Below are 20148 nucleotides of genomic sequence, written 5' to 3'. Positions count from 1 at the left end.
CTCTTCGCGTACGACTTTAGACGGTGGGGGCGCATTGCATACCGAACTAAAGAAATTGAAATATTATATTCGCAAAATCTTATTCTTTGTGCGATGATATTTTAATAAGACGGAACGAAGAATCTGTCCGATAAAGAGGATAATTTAAGATGGACAATGCATATGTAGGGGTGTATATCCGTTAACGCGGTGGTGCCATCTCGCGGTAGATCGAAACTCGTAGAAAACTTTTCGGACAAAGAAAGGTTAGGATTATTGAAGACCGTTCGATAGTTTACTCTCTTTTGCTCATTTCTTTTTTCGGATACGAGTCCTTCGTATACGATCAAATATTCTTCGCCGTCATTTCAATTGGATCGAAGGATGAAAATAGATGAAAATAGATGTAACGTGTCTCGATGTTTGGGATGCAAGTCCGAGGAGAACGAAAAGCCCGGCTGTTCTCGAGAACTCGTCGATCCAAACAAGTGGTCAGTATTATTCGAGAATTGGACACCACTGGGACAAGGGGTTTGGTGGCGCGCATCGGCCGCGCGCATCGGCGGCGTACACCACTGGCGGATCAGGGCGCTCTCTTTCCATCTCTCCAAGTAGCGTTGCCGATATCGACGATGCCAAAGTGGGGATAGAATCTGGCGGCAAGCTAGCAGGCGATACTTCCTACTGCATGACTCGCGCGACTTGGACGAGCTTAGTCACTCGCCAGCTACGAGACGCGTGTCTCTCCTTCTCGTTCGCTACTACATCCGTTGCTCCGTTTGCACTTTGCTCGACCAGCCACTATACAGAGTGTGTGCAGCGTAAGGGGAAAGAAAAACGAGTAGGAAGAGAGCTTACGCGAAACTACCGCCACCGCTCTCGAAGAGCAGTAAATGTCTCTTCGAGGAGCTTAAGCCGGCATATCTTTCTCTCTCTCTCTCTCTCTCTCTCCCCCTCTCTCTCTTTCCCTCTCTCTCTCTCTCTCTCTCTCTCTCTCTCTCTATCTCTCTCTCTATCTATCTATCCATCTATCTATCCATCTATCTATCTATCTATCTATCTATCTGTATTTCTCTGGCGCGCGCGCCAGTCAACCAACCCACTCTTTCTCTTGCTTTTTCTCTTTCTTTCTCGTCCCCTCTCCGATATCCACTCTGATCTTCTCGATCACTCTCCCATCCCTCCTTCTAATCTCATCCTATTTTTCCTACCGCTAAAGGAAGGAAACTTATCGAGGAGGAAGGACCTGTTTGCGGCCAGATGGTTAATACGAAATTGTGACTTGTTAGAGATAAATGAGTCTCAAGTGTACGCAGTTCGTGTGGATATTCAACGTCCTCGTCGTTATTATTTTTTGTCGAGTACATTGCGCAGTATCGCTGAACCGTTGTTGAGCTCTCGCTGACGTTCATCTAACCTCGACGTGTACTCACGTGCGCGAGCAGTGACGTTTCGTTAATCCAGAATTGTGACGGCGGGTTTACGTGTGTATGCGTGTGCCTGTACGTACGTGCGTGCGTTTGCGTATGCTTGTATGTGTGTGCGTGCGTGCGTGTGTCTGTACATACATACGTACGTAATAAAGAGAGAGCGAGAGCGAGAGCGAGAGCGAGAGAGTGAGAGAACGGGAGAGGAGGCTTTTTCCCTCCGTAAGATAAATATTTGAACCACGGTTACGTCTTTCGACGTACAACACTGAACGATGAATTCGAAAAAAAGAATCTTTATCGAGTGAATGCCGATAAAAAGTCATTGGAACGTACGTTAGTTAAGGGACCGAACGACGTTGGGTCACATTGATGATATCGTGAGACGGTACGTCACATCACACGACAGCCACGGCACAAGGAGGAGAAGCGGAAGAAGGAGGTGGCGAGAAGGAGGAGGAGGAAGAAGAGGAGGAAGAGGAAAAAGAGAAGCAGATCGCTCTTCGGGACGATCGGGGATGCTCTAACAACAAAAGCTGCATCGTATCGCTGAGGGTTTTGATAAACCTGCGAAAAAATAGTTTAATCGAGGTACACAGCGATTTTATCCTTTTTCTCCTTGTATTTCGGAAGCAAATGTTTCTATGAGTTTTATCGTAAAGACGCATCTCCGACGCGTTCAGTTTACTTCTTTCAAACTTTCCGCGTTGGAGCGACGCGACGCGACGCGACGCTGTGCGACGCGACGCAACGCGACGCGGGGCAACGTTTGAAAGTAGAATATCAAATATAGACCTTTTTCGTTTCGATAAACGATTAGCACGAACGATGGAGCGTATCAACATTGCGATCTATATGCTTCTTATTGGAATAATTGAAAAAAGAAAAGATCAAACGCAAAAATCGAAATATCACCGATCTATGTTATTAATTACGATAAGCTATTTGGGTCGCATCTTTCTTTTTCTTTGCAGTTAATAAATATTTGTAGGTATGAGAATGTTTTATATCGATAATTCGTAAAGGCCCCCTCATCTCTTTCATTCTCACGTCACAATGGAATATCGTTAAGGAGACAGAAGAGAACTGTGAGATTCGTTTCGATTTTTTTCAACCGACTTCCTAACGTCTTTATCGTTATCGTTATCGTTATCGCTAGATATATAGTTCAATGGATTTAACGCGTTCCGATGTCACGCGATTTGTAAACGCGTCGCATATGTATGGAACTAATCGTTTGCTTCTTCATTTTCTTATTTAGATTTTCTTTCCTAGCCCGTTGGTAGATATTATTATTATCGAGTAGAAAGTGCGATAAAACGGGGGAACGGATTAGTAAATGAAATGTGAAGCGATGATAGTAGAAGAATAAAGGAGATCGTATTCGTCTCTCTCTCTCTCTCTCTCTCTCTCTCTCTCTCTCTCTCTCTCTCTCTCTCTATCTCTATCTATCTCTGCGCGAGCCGCGTTGTGAAATAAGCGCGATTATATTAAACGCTTATCCGCGAGTTCTCGTATAAAAAGTCGGAAGAAAAAATTATTCACATGATTACTCTTTTTCGCTCCCGACGTTTCTTTTCGACACGTGGCAAATCTGGTAAGCAAAGTGATATTTTAAAACTTTCCGAATCGGTCTCGCGGGATTCGTTACATGTTGCAGTGTGATTCTTTCAACTTGGTAGATTTGGGATTGGATAGACTAGTACATGTACATATGCATGTATACGTACACACACATGCGTGTGTATATATATATATATATATACGTATGTATATATATCATACGTATATGTGTATGTATATAGATGCGCAAGTGCAATGTTTATATTTGAACAAGATACATAAGATTACAGAGTAGAAGAAAATAATAGCTCCATTTTCTGTAGGAATTCGTCTCCGTCACCATACTGCACGCTGCGGTCACCTATTTCTGTTTTGCTTCCTGGTTGCCGACGCTTCTGAGACAAGCTCGATGTGATTACATTGAAAAGGTCGTCTCTTCTCTTCTCTCCTTTCCTCGCTCCCCATTCCTTCCCTTTCTTCCCCTTCCCTTTCCTCTCCCTCCCACTCTACTCTCTTCCCTTTCCACGTCTCTTCGATTGCCTCTACCGTTCCTCTCGCTCCGACGTCCTCCTTCCGTTTCCAGTCTCTCCTACTACCATCGGATTACTTACTCCCTCCCTCCCGTCGTGCACCTCGGCCCCTCTTTTCTCTCTTCCGTCTTCTCCTTCTTACTTCGCTCCCTTCCGTCTTCTTGTCGCGCCGTTTCTTTTCCCACTCTCTTCTTTCTCGCTCTTCTCTACTATCTACTCCCACCCTTGGTATAAAGGCGTGTGTGTGTGTGTGTGTGTGTGTATATATGTAATACCTTGTTCGCACTATTATTCGACTTTTTCTTACCTGTCTTCTTCTTTCCTTCTTTTTCGTGTTATTAATTGTAAGTAGGTAATGCTTCGCGACCCATAAGTCATAACGCAATCGCTAATAACGATTATCTCTGGATTACGCTCGTTAAAACGTACATCTTAGAGCCTTACGTATTATTACGCGTCACCGTTTCGACTATATTATTTTATTATTTCTTTTCTTCTCCGAGTGACAATACCTATACGGTTTTTCGGTTCCTCGGCTGCTATCATCTACTCTCCTACCTCCCTCTCGAGGTGCTAAATTTATGCGGCCGCGTTCATGTCATGATAGTCCTTCGTACAATATCATGAAAGCCCTGCCTGTCTTAGGATTAGAAAATCTTTTTCTCTCTATTTCTGGAAGAAAATCTTGGTGCACGGCAATCGTGATCGATTGCGAGTAAGATAAAAGCGCGCTACTTGGATAGCAAAGAGAGAATGGTTAGAATGTGGGGAGAAAAGGTATAGTAGTAGGTGTGCGCGCGCGAACGAGCGAGCGTGTGCGCGAGGATAGTACATGTAAAGAGATGGATAGAGGAGTGGCAAAAGGGGAAGTGCACGAAGGGTGAGCTTGGCTGAGAAGGCGGCGCGGTAAGAAAGCGGTTCGTAGTTGACGAAGGCGAGGAGAGCGGGAGGAAAGGCGGCGGAGAAAGGAAGTGGGACGAGAGGAGGGGGGAGCCCTTTCAACGCTATTGCGTCGAGCTCACCGGAAGAGCCCCGAACCCGGAAGTAAGAGAGAGGAAGCAGTATATACTGTGGCTTGGAAAGAGAAATGGAAATTTCTGTAGGACCCAGAAGGGAAGGGCTCGATCGATCTTTGTGAGGATTGTGACAACGCACCGCCGACTTTGAAACGACCTTCGTACAAAGTCAAAAGATTCGATTCTTTCGATTTAATTCTATTTATATTCTATGGTTTCGCCGCTTAGATAGTACCCCGGCGATCACGGTACGGAGGATGTCTAGACTAACTGTTGAGGAATTTCAAAGGCTCGAGATAACAAAGCGATATCGTTAGGAACGGCTATAGATAGGCTATGCCTAAAGACATAGACTTTTTTCACTCGATCTTTTCATTTCCTCGTTGATCCGATAAATCCGATCATTTATCCTCATTTGAATCGAATTTCTAGTTCGCGCGATATTATTATAATTATAAGAAATAACCAAGCGTATGCCTGACGACGCCGCGGTACTCGACTCGAGGAACGGCTGAACACGTCAGACGAGACGTGTCTCCGACAGTTAAGGCGTGGTAAGGAACGCCATATTCGCATTGTGTCTACGACATGTTTCACCGGCGTAGTCTTCTTATAGGTGTGCTTGGAAAATTTAACGAATCAAAATATGATCTCATCCTATCGATGATCCATGCTTTGGGAATCTCCGATTATTTCCATTTTTTTTTCCTTTTCTTTTCTTTTCTTTTTACACGTACATCCCTATATCGCATATCGTACGATATGCTACGTGTATCATTCGATTAATATCGTACGTTTCAAATCTTCAGGAGCGTTGTCATCGAATCTTCTTTATATTCCATCCTACTTCATTTTATTCAATACTTTTATTGACAAATTCAATGAAACGCAATATATTCATCGAACGAAGGAAGAAGAAATATCGTCTGCATCTTTTCCCATTTCATCGTTTTTTCCTTTTTGCTTTAGCGAGAGAGAAGAACCGGTCGGTATCCGGACCGGAAGCACGGACCTTGGTCCTCTTTTTCTTCTTTATCGCTTGTAAAAGAGGCGAGGAATGGAGCCTCATTGGCGTCTTGTCAGATCTTTTATCTTTTCCCTTCCGAAGAGCCTCTCTCTCTCTCTCTTCCTTTCTTTCTTAGTCTTCTTCTCTCCGTCTTTCCGTCACTTTGCTCTCTTCTTCTTCTTCTTCTTCTTTCCTCATTGTTCCTATAGCCACCAAATACGAAGAGCGCGCGCGCGCGCGCGCGCGTGTGTGTGAGAGAGAGAGAGAGAAAGAGGAACTCTGCCTTTCGTATTCCCGCCTTTTACCGTATCTTTCGACCGACCAAGCACGAAAAACTAAGCAAAAGGAAACTGGCGGACACGATGGATGGCATCCGGCTCCTCTTGCTGCCGTTTGAAAGAATCCGTTCGGTCGGAGTTGCGAGAAAGAAAAAGACAGAGGAAAGGGAAGTAGCAGTGGTAGGTCTTCTCATAACGAGCAAAGCTTATGCTCGTCCAGTCACAAAGTTTATCAATATCAATATCTTTATTTCAAAATGATAACAAAGTTAATAAAAAGAATCTCCGTTTGTTGTTTAGCCTATAATACCTTTGATTTTGATCGATTCTATTCTAGAATGCGGACGAACGAATGGAATGATTGGTTTCTTATCCAACGTCGTATTAAATTAATATGTTTTTGATAAAAGGATAAAACAGGATGAGATGCTAGCTGCGAAAAATAAACCGATCGAAATCGATTTGCTTCCGTTCGTTTTATGTGGAACGCGAAGTTCCTTCTCGTATTTCACACGTACGACGCTCTCTCACAGGGCAACAACTCTGGCATTCCTTGCCGTCGGGATAACTATTATTACGAGTCGGCGGATCCGGGACAAGAGACACGACGATAGTTCTCCTCTCCTCCCGTTCTCTCTCTCTCTCTCTCTCTCTCTCTCTCTCTCTCTCTCTCTCTCTCTCTCATACCCCTCCTTCGTTCCTCTCGTTCCACCGCTAGTAACCCTCTCCTCACATTTTCTGTACTTGGACCTCACGATGGGGTCCGAATTTAAGCATCCAGTAATTTTGCCAGTGCGACCTACCTATCTACGTTTTATCTCAACGCATCCAAGTATTCTCGTCGATCGTATTGCCCGTAATTTTCAAGCCACGAGAGTTGAAATTTTTTCTTTCAATTTTTTTCGATATTTGTACTGTCGCATTATCTAGATTTCATTCATCAATAGGAAAACACTTTGTAATTTAAGCGTTAAATTGTATTAAATTTTCTTATAATTCATCGTATTAAATTTTCTTATAATTGGTCAAAAAAAGGACGTCCTTACGTTAGGTCACGAGGATTATTACAAATTTGTCTCTTCAACGATCTTGTTGACAATATCGTTTTTTGTCGACAATGTTGTCATTTTATAGTTTGATACTTTGTTATTTGGTAGGATGCATAGCGGACTCGATCGCGTGCGCGCGCTTGCGTTCTATTATTGTATACTTCCTTCTTGGCACGTTTAACTCTTGTACGGTAAAAATTCTTGATACTTTTAGAAAACTTAATTCTATCGATTATATGCATTTTATTACATTGTTATCCTATAAAATGATATTTAAATGATATTTATCTTTTTTATGTAGTGCATGTTACGAAAGGTGTAGGATCTATGCTGGTATCGTTTATTTATTAACGACGTAATCACCTATTTGATTACTAATTTAAATGTCGAAGGAGGTATGCGCGCAAGAGTGCGATATAGCGCACGAGTTTACCCTCGTCTTATGGTGGTACTTCGGTGGCAGGTAAAATGCAGGTGACGGCGAAGATTTACGGACTACCTGCGACCGGCTCCTCCCACCATTCGTTCTTAATGGTTATAGAGGCCACAGAATTAAAGGGATCAACCAGTCGGCCTTACCTGCCAACGTGTATCGTTTCTTCATTTTTCTCTTTCTTGTTTCTTAAAGAAAAGGCCTTCACCTTTTCACGATGAGCCTTTTGGTAGGAGGAACTTCTTAGAAATTTCCAATCCCGTTTCTGTTTTAGCCTTCTCAAACTCGGAACTTCCGCCTATGCCTTCGGTTAGAAGCAACAGTTATCCTTGAATAAAATCGCAATGGATACGAATAATACGAAGGTCGTTTGAATGCGGATACCGTTTGATTGTTGGACAAAAATGTAAATAACACTACTCAGAAACGTGCGCGCGCGCGCGCGCGCGCGAGAGAGAGAGAGAGAGAGTGATACTGTCGAGAATTTGGTTCGTCTCTCGTGCTTGCATTTTTCATTTTCTTTTACGTTCTCTTTTTCTTTCCTATCTTGAAATCTATAGGCCGGCAATAGAAATTTTCCTTTCTCGAAAGAGCAAACGTCGACACACAAAGGGAGCCTAGTCCATATGTTGGCAAGTAGAGAATTACTTATACGATAAGTTAGAAATTGAACAGACCTCTTCTAGCGTAGCGTAAGAGATGAGGAAGATCGAGATGAAACGAGTCGTACGTGTGGCGCAGTGCGTGCGTGCGCGCGCGCTGATGTGTGAGAGAAAGAAGAGGAGGTTGGTTCCCATGAAGAGAAGCTGGTGCCGAGTGACGAGGGTGAACTAGGTTTTTTTTTTTTCTTTTTTTTCCATCGACTTCCGGTCGACGTTACTCGCATGCACGTGCATCGGAGGGCTCGTCGCTGTTCTTTGTAACACAAGCAGTAGTTCTCAAACATGAGGTCAATTCGTATCGTCCGAGTTCTTGGAATCGGTTGATTCTGGATCTCGAGTCAATCAACCCCAAACATTTAACGCGTTTGGTGTATCGTTCCTCTATCCTTTCGATAAACGCAACGCATCGTTATATTTTTCCATTATTTAACGATACATTCGTAGCGATAATGTTTCAAGAATTTTTATTCGTTAGAATCGTTAGAATCGTTAGAATCGTTAGAATCGTTAGAATCGTTGCGATTATAACGATTTTAGTTAATTTCTTTTTCAATCGTGCAGATACGAACGCGAAGCGTAATATTTCCAAGCCTTGGACAGACATCATGAAGATGTCGGATAAGAGCGAAGAAGAAGGAAGAAGAAGAGGGAGGAAAGAGGAGGAGAGCGAGCGCACGCGCATTTAAAGAAGAAAGAGAGAGTGGGAGGGAGGAGGGTCACTGACACGTCGCTGAAGCGTTTTATCAGTCGAGTGCACAGCCCACATAGTTAGGCTGCGTTCACACGTGCTCGTGGACATCGTACCGTCCGCCCCCCTTTACTGCGCCTAGATATTCGACTGTCGTTCGTGAACGGACGTATGCCAGCGTGCACGGCACGCGGAAAGAGAAAAACGCGAAGAAGACGGGACGAGGTAGAGAGAGAGAGAGAGAGAGAGAGAGAGAGAGAGAGAGAGAGAGAGAGAGAGAGAGAGAGAGAGAGAAAACGACAAAGCTACAGGATGGAAGTACGAAAGGAAAAAGAAAGAAACACGGAAAGTCCAATGATTTCAATGAGCACCATTATCGTCCACTATCTCGAACGTTGTCGGTATTCAAAAAACATGTTCCACGAAGAGTTATTGACATGTCGATCGCATACACACACACACACACATGTCTCAGCTCTACGTCTCGACGCTAACGATTCATGGTCGATGATCATTGTTTGCAGGTTTCTTCTTATTGTATCATGCCTCACCTATGCATGTAGTCGCGTAACGTATGTAACTATCGAAATCAAAGAATATTTGATAATAGCTTTTAATAGAAATTTCCAGAGAAGAAAAGTGAGTGTAGCTAATGAGATATTATTGATCGAAAAACTCGATCAAATCCAATAATAATTATTTACGATCACTGAGAATGTAAGTCACATAATCGAATATTCGAGTTGATAAATAATCAACGATACGATTGAAGACGAGCAACAACATTGGCAGGATCCTACGAGGAATGATTTTTGCGGCACTTTGGCTTCGACTTAGTGTGTCACCGCGAGCGATAACCCGCTATAAGTCTCTCGTAAACAAAAAGAATACAGAAGCATCTCATGTTTATACATTTATATTATTATATTGGTATAGTATATGTATATGCGAGCTTGTATGCGTAATATTATACGTTGGGATGATCGGACTTACGTTAGAAACGGTTTTATCGCTCGGAGCTGTACACGTTCATGATATATTACTTACCGTACGTAGAGAGAGTATCTTTTTTAATTGGGATTATTCGGCAAAATCGTTGAAAGTTTTACAAGGTTACGTGCGTATGCACCAAGACAAATATCGCCATTCGGTGAACTTTATTTTCCGCATTGATGTTTTACGCACGCGCAATCGTGCGATTAAGACGGTTTATAGATTTACGGAAAGAATTAACGTTTCGTTGCCGTTGGGGCATCGTCATCGGATGATATACGATAAGGCACGTAGACGTCTTTCTATTTGCGTTTTAATTGAGGAACGTATTGGAAATATATTGGAATTTGTTGAATGATATAGCATATTCAAATAGAACTCCTTAAGAAAGAAAAACATGTTAAATTGGATAATATGGTATGAAGAATTGGTAAAGATTGCTTTTGATTTCATCGATCGTGGTATATATCATGCTGTTCGATAAAAATCCGTAAAGATCGATGAAGAAAGATGAAATAAATGGGATCAAAGAATGCTTCCTTGTTCCTCGATCTCTGGTAAAAGGAATATATGTATGTATAAGGAGTGGGAGAAGAATCCGGTAGCTCTGTATGTGCCGTTACGCTTCGAGCGTAGGCGCTCGACTTTCTCCGTCTGATCTCGGCTGCTATCGGTCGACCGATTTGGAGCCACGCGAGAGGAACGCTTATATAGGCGCACGCGTAACGAATGATTACGTTAAGAGCGCGTAACGCTTACCACGCGCTTCTCTTCGAAGAATGATTTATCCTATTGATCGACTGTTATCGATTTTATCAACTCGTAAGAAATAAATGTTCAACGCGCAGACCTTTTACTTTGAAATGACATTCTTATCACATTATTTCGGATTATCAACGTTCATCCCGCGTATCAAGGCTTCTCCCTTCCTACACAAGAGATATCACATACGAGAGATTTACTTTACTCGCTCTCTTCAACAACATCTTTTACAACATCGAACATCCACTTTAATTCATTTTATTCAAGTATTGGTAGTGCGTAATTTTCTAAGAACTTGCATATTTCCTCCTCGTCATTACTTATCCTCCTTGCTCGTTTTCTCTCTCTCTCTCTCTCTCTCTCTCTCCCTCTCTATTTTGCTTTCGCTCTTCGGCGTTTATACAATACGGATGTTCTCTCATAGAAAACGTTCGTTCGATTTTCCTTATTATGGAGGAAAAATGTCTTGGACGACTAGGAGAGAGGCGCTCAAGTTTTAAATCTAAAAGATTTTAACGTAACTTGTAACATAATCGAGCTTGTAACGTAAAGCTTAAAGCTTAATCGTTGAATCATTGAGAGACAAAACCGAATAGAAACCACCTGTTATCGATGTAACCGCGCAAGTAAGGGTAAGAGAAGCGGGATGTAGGTATATGTCTTCTCCGGCAAAGAACCCGGAAGAACGGGATCGAGGAGAGAAAGATACGATGGATCGTGTGTGATTGTGGAAGAGAACAGACGTTGCGTTGGAACACGCGTTATATGATAAATGTTAAATTCCTCTCGAAGCAAGGCAAGGATTTTCCTCCTTCGACTCACCGTATCTCCCCCTTTCGCCGTTACCTTCCGCAGCTCTTCTGTTTCCTGGTTGTATATAGGTACTTTCAAACGCTACGAGACACACACATACGACTGTGTGCGAACTTATATGCGCTCACTTATTGGCGATAAAAATAAAAGCATATATCAAAATTGCATAATTTTTTTCAGCGAATCGATCGACGACTATTCTTTGCGACCCTCAAATAAATGAGTTCCTGCTTCATACGTAGATAGATAATTAATAGAGAGAGAGAGAGAGAGACAAGTTGCATTCGACTTAATCCTTGGAGATGTGCGTGAGAATACGCGTACTCCACAGGCGCCTTCTTCTTTTCGTGTGCATATACTTACGTATATTAGCAACGTGTAGTTACCTACTTCCTCTTCGAGAAAGTGACACCGACTACGCTGGTATAGCTTGACTCTCATACTTTACTACGTAGATAGTTACTCTCCCGATGCGCGCTACTCGTATGCCCTACGTACCTATTTCGTATGTCTAGCATGAAATTACGTGAATCGTTATTTAATCAACAGTTTGACCGACATTGAAAGACGTACATAGCTGTTCGTATAGTTCGTACAAGTAATATAATCGGTAAGAAATGTTACAACGTGGCAGATAGATGATTGTAGGAGTTTCGATTATTTGCTGTCGTAGACCTTTTTTGCGAGAGATCCTCAAGAACGAAAATAACTTCGACGTCGATGGAAATAAGTTATGCAAATCTACATTGAGAACGGATACACCTTTTCCTGCTGTCTTCCATTTTGTATGCTTCTACATTATATGCTAATGATCGCAAACCTTTCGGATGTCTATCGTACGAGACAGCATAGTCTCAAGAGACACGAGAGCTCGGAGTCGAATTAGCGTAGTCCCTCGCGGGTGATCGATACAAATCATCATCTCGTATCTTACGTCAAGTAACGAATCGTAGAACGATCCACTCTTTTCCTATCTGGCATGTATGTTTTATATGGCACGTATACGTATATGGTACATGTCGCATTCGCATACCTTCATCTTCCTTCTTCTTATTCTTCTTCTTCCTCTTCTTCTTCTTATTATCACATTATTATTATTATTATTATTATTATTATTATTATTATTATTATTATTATTATTATTATTATTATTGTTATTATTGTTATATCGTAGGCATTTATTTTTTTCTTTACAGGAAAACAGTAGTCAGAAATCTGAGGCGTGTTATGAAATTGTTGCCAACGATTCAATTGCCACAATTACCGCCGGTTTCCGCCGCGAGCGGATTAACCGGGATGGATTCTCGACTACCACCGGGTATATCGTTGCCCTTTAGCCCAACGGATTTGCTTTGGCGATACGGACCCAGTATGAATTTTCCGCCAACGACACATCCACCACCGAGTCCGTTGCTTGATTTCAAGACGCACCTGCCTGCGAGCTTAGGTGAGAGGAGATGCAAGAAAGCCATGTTCTAGTCAGATAATTATTACAACGGATTTCATATTTATATGGATATTATAGGGATAATTAAGCGATGCCGGATATTTTTCTTTCACAGCCTCCGATCCACGACTTTGGTCAAGAGAGGACGTCGCCGCGTTTCTACGGTGGGCCGAAAGGGAATTTGATTTGCCCCAATTCGACATGGATATGTTCCAGATGAACGGAAAGGCGCTTTGCCTCCTAACGAAAGCCGATCTTGGCGAAAGGTGCCCTGGGGCGGGTGACGTCTTGCACAATGTCTTGGCGATGCTTGCGCGCGATTTCAATCAGTTACAGAGGTGCCTTCCCAGTAGTCCTGTAACACCTACCAGACCATCAGCTTATCCGCTCAGTCCTCATTCGCACCCGCCAACGCCTACGTGGACTGAAAATCCATACGCCGCAAATCTGGCCTCACTGATGTCCGCCAATTCCGTTACTCTGTCTCCGGCACCGTCTGTCGATAGCCAGGCTGGTTCACCTGGACACGCGGATGGCAACCAGACGCAGATTTATAAGAGCGATTCGGACGAGGACAATCATCAAGTAGGAGGAAGTAACAGTCCTCCGGCGACACCTACGGCACTCGCTGCGCAAAGACTTAGCGAAGTTTGCGTTAAGGATCAACCGAGTCCGACGCTGCCTTCCCAAATGATGCCACTTACTTCGGGTGCATATAGGCAGGCCGCCGCGAATACCGCGAGAGAATTCTTTCCTAGCGACTCGTCCGAACCTAATACCAGTTCGTATTATATCTATATCTATATCTATATATATATATATATATATATATATATATATATATATATATATATCTCTTTCTATATATATATATTTATATACATATAGAATATAGAATATAGGATATAGAATATGACGATTCTTCTTCAACTTTTGATATAATCTTATTCGTTCTTTCTTTTATTGCAGATGGGAGGCTTTTATGGGATTTTCTTCAACAGTTACTCAACGATCCATCTCAACGATATACACATTATATAGCGTGGAAGAGTCGAGAGACTGGAGTTTTTAAGATCGTTGACCCTCCTGGTTTAGCACGGTTATGGGGTATACAGAAAAATCATTTGTCTATGAATTATGACAAGATGAGCAGAGCTTTACGTTATTACTATCGCGTAAACATACTTAGGAAAGTCCAGGGAGAGCGGCATTGTTATCAGTGAGTATATCATGTGCATATTGGCACAGCACGGCACGAATGAAGACGTTTGTGCAGGCCACATTTGCATGCATATATATGTATATATATACATACACACATATATATATATATATATATATGTATATATATATATTATTACGTATAGATATTCGTATTTATTGCGTGCGTGCGCGTTCGTGTATACATTATATATATATATATACACACCACACATTGTTTATTTACACCATGCCTCACATGGACAATTCATGTGAGGTCGATTCGAAGCATGCATAAATGCATCATTTTCAGTAGTTTCTGTAATGAAGTGTTGTAACAATGCCAAATATTCTTAAAGTCTTTTTTCATATAAAAAAATATTTATAACTTGGAAAGGAAGTACCTCCGAACTCATATTTATATGACTTTTTTCATTGTTACAGTGAGCAGATGCTCTTAAAGTTTGGTGATCTATTTATTAAAAGTTATAATATAAATGAATCATATCGTTACATGCCATCTCATTTTTCATAGGTTTCTCCGAAATCCAACCGAGTTGAAGAACATAAAGAATATATCTTTGTTGCGACAACAAATGCGAATAAAATCGGAACCCGAGGAGGAGGGAAGCATGACCGGAAGCGGTCTGGACACGGAAGCGGACATGCCGACGGATCTCTCGATGTCCACTATGAATCAACCGTCGAGCGAGCAGCCTCTACCGCTACACGATCCACCTACCAAGTACAGAAGTCACGCGTATAATCTCGTTAAGGCCAGTCAGGAACCGGAAGAGAGGAAGTGACGAGGGTCCTAGCGTTGATATCGCGCGACAGCGCACGATTACATACGATAGTACGCTATCATTGGACGTTGGCGCTAATGCGAATATGTTGCGGGCTCTCGTTTTAAAACTGGATGCCTCCGAACGGTACGCGAAAAGACAACGAAAGGCCGTCCAGTATCTATACCGACGTCGTTGGATACGATTGAGGACGCATTTCCGAGGGTAGCTGTGATGAAAGTCTTTAGAAGAAGTGGATATCGCCATTTGGTTACCAATTCTAGAATCGATTGAAATCGACTAGAATCGCCTAGAATCAAGAATATAAGGAATATAAGATATCGAGAAGATCGTAGCAAGATATTTCTATCGGTGGCAAACGCGATATGCCAAAGGATGCCTCTCGAATTTCGTCCATACATCGGTCAAAAATCTATTGCTGATTATAATAGTACAAGATTCCTCTCCCTTTTATCTAAGGACTTTTGGGAGAACGATCCTAACAGAAAGCCAAGATTTAATGAGAGCCTTTATAATCGGGCCATAATGGTGGGTAAGATTTTAGCGGTCTGTGATTATGAACCATTTCTCTTGAGGAATATGGGACTCATAAGAATGAGTAAATATCGTGGGATTTATCATTGTCCATTATGAATTAATGCCTCTTACTCAAGTGCAATCAGATGATAGCTATCGGTTACCGAGCAACACACGGTTATTAAAGGACGTTAAACTTATTTAGATGGATTTCAATAAGCGTGCAAAATATTTTAACAAAAATTACGTGTAATACGTAGGATATCGTAGGATGTCGTGGTTTTTTAAGGAGATATTTACGAAATATAATATTTTATTAAATTCGGATATTATATAATGCATAATATTCAATAAGACAACGTAAGCTGAAAAATGGGAAAATTGGTCGAAGGTATACTTGCCAGGAGATCTCTGTGCGATCTTTGTTAAAGTTACTCCCTTGTGGAATCAAGATATCACCATCTCCATGCTATTCTCCCAACATATCGACTCTAGTAAAAAGCGAAAGATCTGGATTGCCTATTATTGTACGCTTCGTAATACATGATGATTCGTTATAACCGTCGTGGAAAAATACTTTAGTTTAAGCGGTGAATCGTCGTGTCGAATCGGTGGACGCTTCAGTGAAGCTTAAAGGTTTGCGGATATTCCGCTAATGTTTCTCCATATCTTCTTTCATGAAACCCTCTTTTTAATGCGAAACGTTTTAGTTTTACTTTCTCTCCTCAAATTTAGACTAAATATACTTATATACGTATATGTACCTAATTTACGTATGCCTAAATTTATGTATATGTACATATATACGTATATACATGTTTTCATATACGTACATATATATATATATATATATATATGCATATACGTATATAAACACACATACACAAACCAACACGCGCGCATATGTATGTATATACATATGTACATATATATATATATATATATGTGTGTGTGTGTGTGTGTGTGTGTGTGTGTGTGTCTGTGTGTGTGTGTATATATATATATATATATATATATATATATATATATATATACATACGCGCGATAGTATACTACTAATAAATCATATTATCAGAGCGAACATAAAAAAGATATGCGCAATGTCTGCATCCATATGGAAACTTTATTCGTAAACGATTTAGCGACATTCACACACATATATCTCGATAATTTTATTCCGTTGTACGTTTCAAATTAATGAGCGTTGTTAGTACAAAAACAACTTTATTTTCTGTTACACCTCTTTCGATGATTATAACGTATGAGATAAAAATGATCATCGTCAATTTTTTTTTCGTTCTACGTTCGTTATTGTCAAGTTATTAAAACGAAAATGTCGTTACGGTTAATGCTTCGCGGCCTAGTTCATTTTTAAGCTGTCATTTGTGCCAAGGACGATTTTTCTAGTTAATAAGACTGTGTATGTATATTTCATCGATTGTTTTAAATGAACAATTTGAAATAGTCTAATTACGAATAGTAATTGGTGAGTAAAAATGTACGCGCACCGTTACATAGAATTTATATATAGTGTGGACTATATTTAAGAATATTGTAAATGTATATAGGTTATTATCGTACGGAGAAAATGATGGAAAAACCTCTATTAAAGAACTCTATTAAAAAACTAGAAAAAGAATTTTATGGAAACTCGGGGCCAGAGTTATATATACACAGATGCGCGCGCGCACGCGCGCACGCACGCACATCCACGCACACACACATACACACACACACACACACACACACACACGTTCGCACGCATACCACACACATATACACACACACAAATTTATGTATAGATAAACAAACAAATAAATATATATATATATATTTTTACTACCAAAATTTATATTCGAAATTTATATATCTGTTACTGACGCGATTGTGGCTTACATTCCACGATTTCAATCTAGAATCATTTACGTGAATTACGAGAGATCTGATTGGGAGAAAAATACGTAAATATACGTAAAAGAGAGAGAGAGAGAGAGAGAGAGAGAGAGAGAGAGAGAGAGAGAGAGAGAGAGAGAGAGAGCCGCTTTTCATGATTATTGTAGTACTTTTGCACAAAACAAAAACATAAAATTGAAAATCTGAAAAATATAGTGAACGTTCGTGCAAATTTGTGACCGTACTCCATGAAGATAAATCGATAAGTTGTATTAGGCTTCTTGTATGCTGTGATTTTTATATTATGATAACAAAGTGAAAATAATGAATTACGAATGTAAGAGGCAAGAGCATACATGCTCGTGTAATAATAAATGCATAACGTTGTTTAAAGAAAACTATAACTACGTGTGTCTTATAGATTTGTGTTTGCGATATATAAGTACATAAACACGTGAACCGATGGGAAGAGAAAAAACGTGATTTATAGTATATATAAATGTAATATTTAATATTCACGCAGGGGAATCACGAATATAAATGAAAAAATTTATTGATTAAATCAATGGGAAAAACTATACATTTTACTCATCCTGCGCAAATATATCGAAACTAGAAGTTAGCGACACTTTTATTATGTAACTTGTTGCGAAAATAAGGTGAACGATAATCGCTGTAAATATAAACTTATTTACTTATCGAAGCCTCACCTTTTTATTATTGTCGTACCTTAGTAGAGTGGCTCTTCAAGATCGGATCTAAACGTGAAATATACCTGTTCTTTCCTTTTCGCTTTTTATTTCAAAAATAGCAATGAATATTTATATGAATCTACATCTAGTAAGTATCGTAGCCTCCAATATTTACCATATTTCTACAATATTTCGTCTATTCTACACCTGTTCGAGGATGGGTTGCATCTGTTCGTTCGGTGTTGCGACTGGGTTTCTTTCTAACTAATCTTTTATGCTTTTCTACGGTTTCATTTGCATTACTAAATAATAGAATTATTCTCCGATGGTTTTGATTACTTCATTAGAGAAGTATAGATATTTTCAGACGGTTCTGTTTACTTTTCAAATAGTTTTGTCTCCTACACTGTATAGTCAGTTTCGTTTTAAATGGTTTTGTCTACTTCACAATGTAGGTATGCCATTTTTATAATGAATATTTGCAATTTTATTTAGAGGATACATGTATGGTTATACCGTGCCGCATTATATTGAACAGAATAAAATGGACATTACTAGATGATATAATAGATATAGTCCAACGTTTTACATAGGATTACAAACCAGCGAAAAATGTAGAGATATAAGAGGACCAGCCGACGAGACGTCGTTGTAACCTTGTGGTAGGGATATTCCCTTGAATAGTTCTCATTCGTGCTTGGTATCGCTGTTTTCAACAGCTCATTTTAATCTAGAATTATTGGTGATAATTATAAATAATTTAGTTTCTTCATTTACGTTATGTTTCTTCTTATTTAATAGTATTTACCCAAATAATTTATATTCCAATTAATCGTATTTTCCATTTGTACCAAAATCCAGCTCGATTCTGCACGATTGAATCAATAAGACATCTCTTGAAATCTCTCATCCCACAGCTATCGTAATGGATCACGTTTGGAAGAAAAGTCAACAACACTGATTCCATCGCTCGACGATTTAACGTGGAAAAGAAGATTATAAAGAAAAGAAAGGAATGTAGGAAGATGCGATGTAGCTGATAACGAAAGTTGGACATCTTGGAGATCCCTGCATTCTTTTAAAATCAGAGATTTTTCTCTATCGAAAGAAGGAGACCCGCCCGTCGTTCGAGATTATTGCCTTTATATAGTAGCGTACAACAATCGATTCCTCAGCTTCGGGCATAGTTGCGACGTCGTTCGGAAACTGGAAAGTAGAAAGAATATTATCAGTATCATCGTTGTAATGAGAAAGCATTGAAATAATTCAATGTAAAAATATGTTGGTGTAAAATGTTTGGTGTAAAAATATGTATATGTAATGTTCAGAGAAACAGACTATTGTTTATTTAATAAAAGTAATATATAAAAAGTTCATGCGCATCATCTAGCGTGAAAGTTGCAGCAATAGTCGCCGGAGCCCTCGTTGTTCCCAATTTCTCTCCACTATAGCATACAACGCGTTGAAACATTAAATTATGCCGACACATTAATTTATACAAACTTTTACAGTACGTACATTCGTTGGCCACTTTTTCTCAAGATATATTTTATTTTTACCTGCTGTAGTTATATTGATACATTCTAGCGCTTAGTTTTATTACTAATATTAATATAATTATTATTATTCTGTAAATATTATTACCGATATCCCTATTCTTATTATCATTATGCGTATAATTATGTTAACAGATAACAAAAAAATTATTTATACTGATTTCATAATTAAGAATAAACTAATGAATGCAACTACTATTATTGGATTGTATTTGGCTTGCGTACAAGTTGCGTCTGCTTGTCTCCCACGTATTAGTTGTTTCTTAGTTAACTCTTACATACTTCTTAATTTATTCTTTATTACCTACTATTTATTTCTTAGTATCGTCAGATCACGTCTTCGCGGTTCCTTAACCGTGTCTTTCCGTCTTATAGTTGCGTATAATAAAATAATAATATAATCTTCTAATTTTAATATAAACTTCCATTACTTAAAATTTTAATTTCGGAGCGGTTTTCTCTTGTGACATAAACATAAACGCACTTTTTCACGACTTTGACAGTTCGCGGCTTAGTTTGCTCTTGCACTCCGACGTGTGCACTTCGTGATTCTCTTTTCTAAACGTTAAATATTATAAATTAGAATTATCTATATATTTATAATTATCAAATCGATTTTTATTGCACGCGGGATAGAATAGAATAATATTTAAACAATAGTTCATTTATTTAAACAATAAAAAGTCTGAATCGCCCGCGGGACTTAAAATAATTTTAATATAAAATTCTATTACTTACAAATTTTAATTTCGGAGTAGTTGCCTCGTGTAATATAAACATCAATGCACTTTTCACGACTTTGACAGTCCGCGAGTTAGTTTTCTTTTGCTCTTCGACCA

At 39.8% G+C, this 20148-nt stretch overlaps 1 protein-coding gene and 1 long non-coding RNA gene across 5 annotated transcripts; one reads left to right on the top strand and one right to left on the bottom strand.

Moving 5' to 3' along the window:
• Positions 1-682: 682 nt before the first annotated feature.
• Positions 683-16002, top strand: LOC124421672 (ets DNA-binding protein pokkuri). 4 transcript variants are annotated; one of them, XM_046957132.1, is made up of 6 exons: positions 683-1997; positions 8505-8856; positions 12396-12646; positions 12762-13427; positions 13616-13865; positions 14382-16002. In XM_046957132.1, exons 3-6 carry the CDS (start codon positions 12427-12429, stop codon positions 14650-14652), a joined length of 1407 nt encoding a protein of 468 aa, XP_046813088.1. In that variant the 5' UTR covers positions 683-1997; positions 8505-8856; positions 12396-12426; the 3' UTR covers positions 14653-16002. The 4 variants fall into 4 exon arrangements, with proteins under 4 accessions (XP_046813088.1, XP_046813087.1, XP_046813089.1 ...); XM_046957135.1 differs by lacking the exons at positions 683-1997; positions 8505-8856 and adding exons at positions 8881-11267; positions 11380-11622; XM_046957131.1 differs by lacking the exon at positions 8505-8856 and having other exon boundaries at positions 694-1997.
• Positions 16003-17144: 1142 nt separating this feature from the next.
• Positions 17145-19496, bottom strand: LOC124421887. The gene is made up of 2 exons (XR_006941734.1): positions 18562-19496; positions 17145-18483 (listed from the first exon to the last, which is right to left on the bottom strand). It is a non-coding gene; the product is annotated as an uncharacterized LOC124421887 (long non-coding RNA).
• Between the last annotated feature and the right edge of the window lie 652 nt (positions 19497-20148).

Source organism: Vespa crabro, chromosome 2 (genome assembly GCF_910589235.1).
Source record: "Vespa crabro chromosome 2, iyVesCrab1.2, whole genome shotgun sequence".
In the NCBI taxonomy this organism is placed as follows: Eukaryota; Metazoa; Arthropoda; class Insecta; order Hymenoptera; family Vespidae; genus Vespa; species Vespa crabro.
This window is presented reverse-complemented; position numbering and strand designations above follow the sequence as displayed.

Excerpts from the sequence above, each read along its gene's own strand:
- LOC124421672 (XM_046957132.1), top strand. The coding sequence starts at position 12,427 with ATGAAATTGTTGCCAACGATTCAATTGCCACAATTACCGCCGGTTTCC. Across the intron at positions 12,647-12,761 it reads GCACCTGCCTGCGAGCTTAG|CCTCCGATCCACGACTTTGG; the intron begins GTGAGAGGAGAT and ends TTTCTTTCACAG. Across the intron at positions 13,428-13,615 it reads CTCGTCCGAACCTAATACCA|ATGGGAGGCTTTTATGGGAT; the intron begins GTTCGTATTATA and ends CTTTTATTGCAG.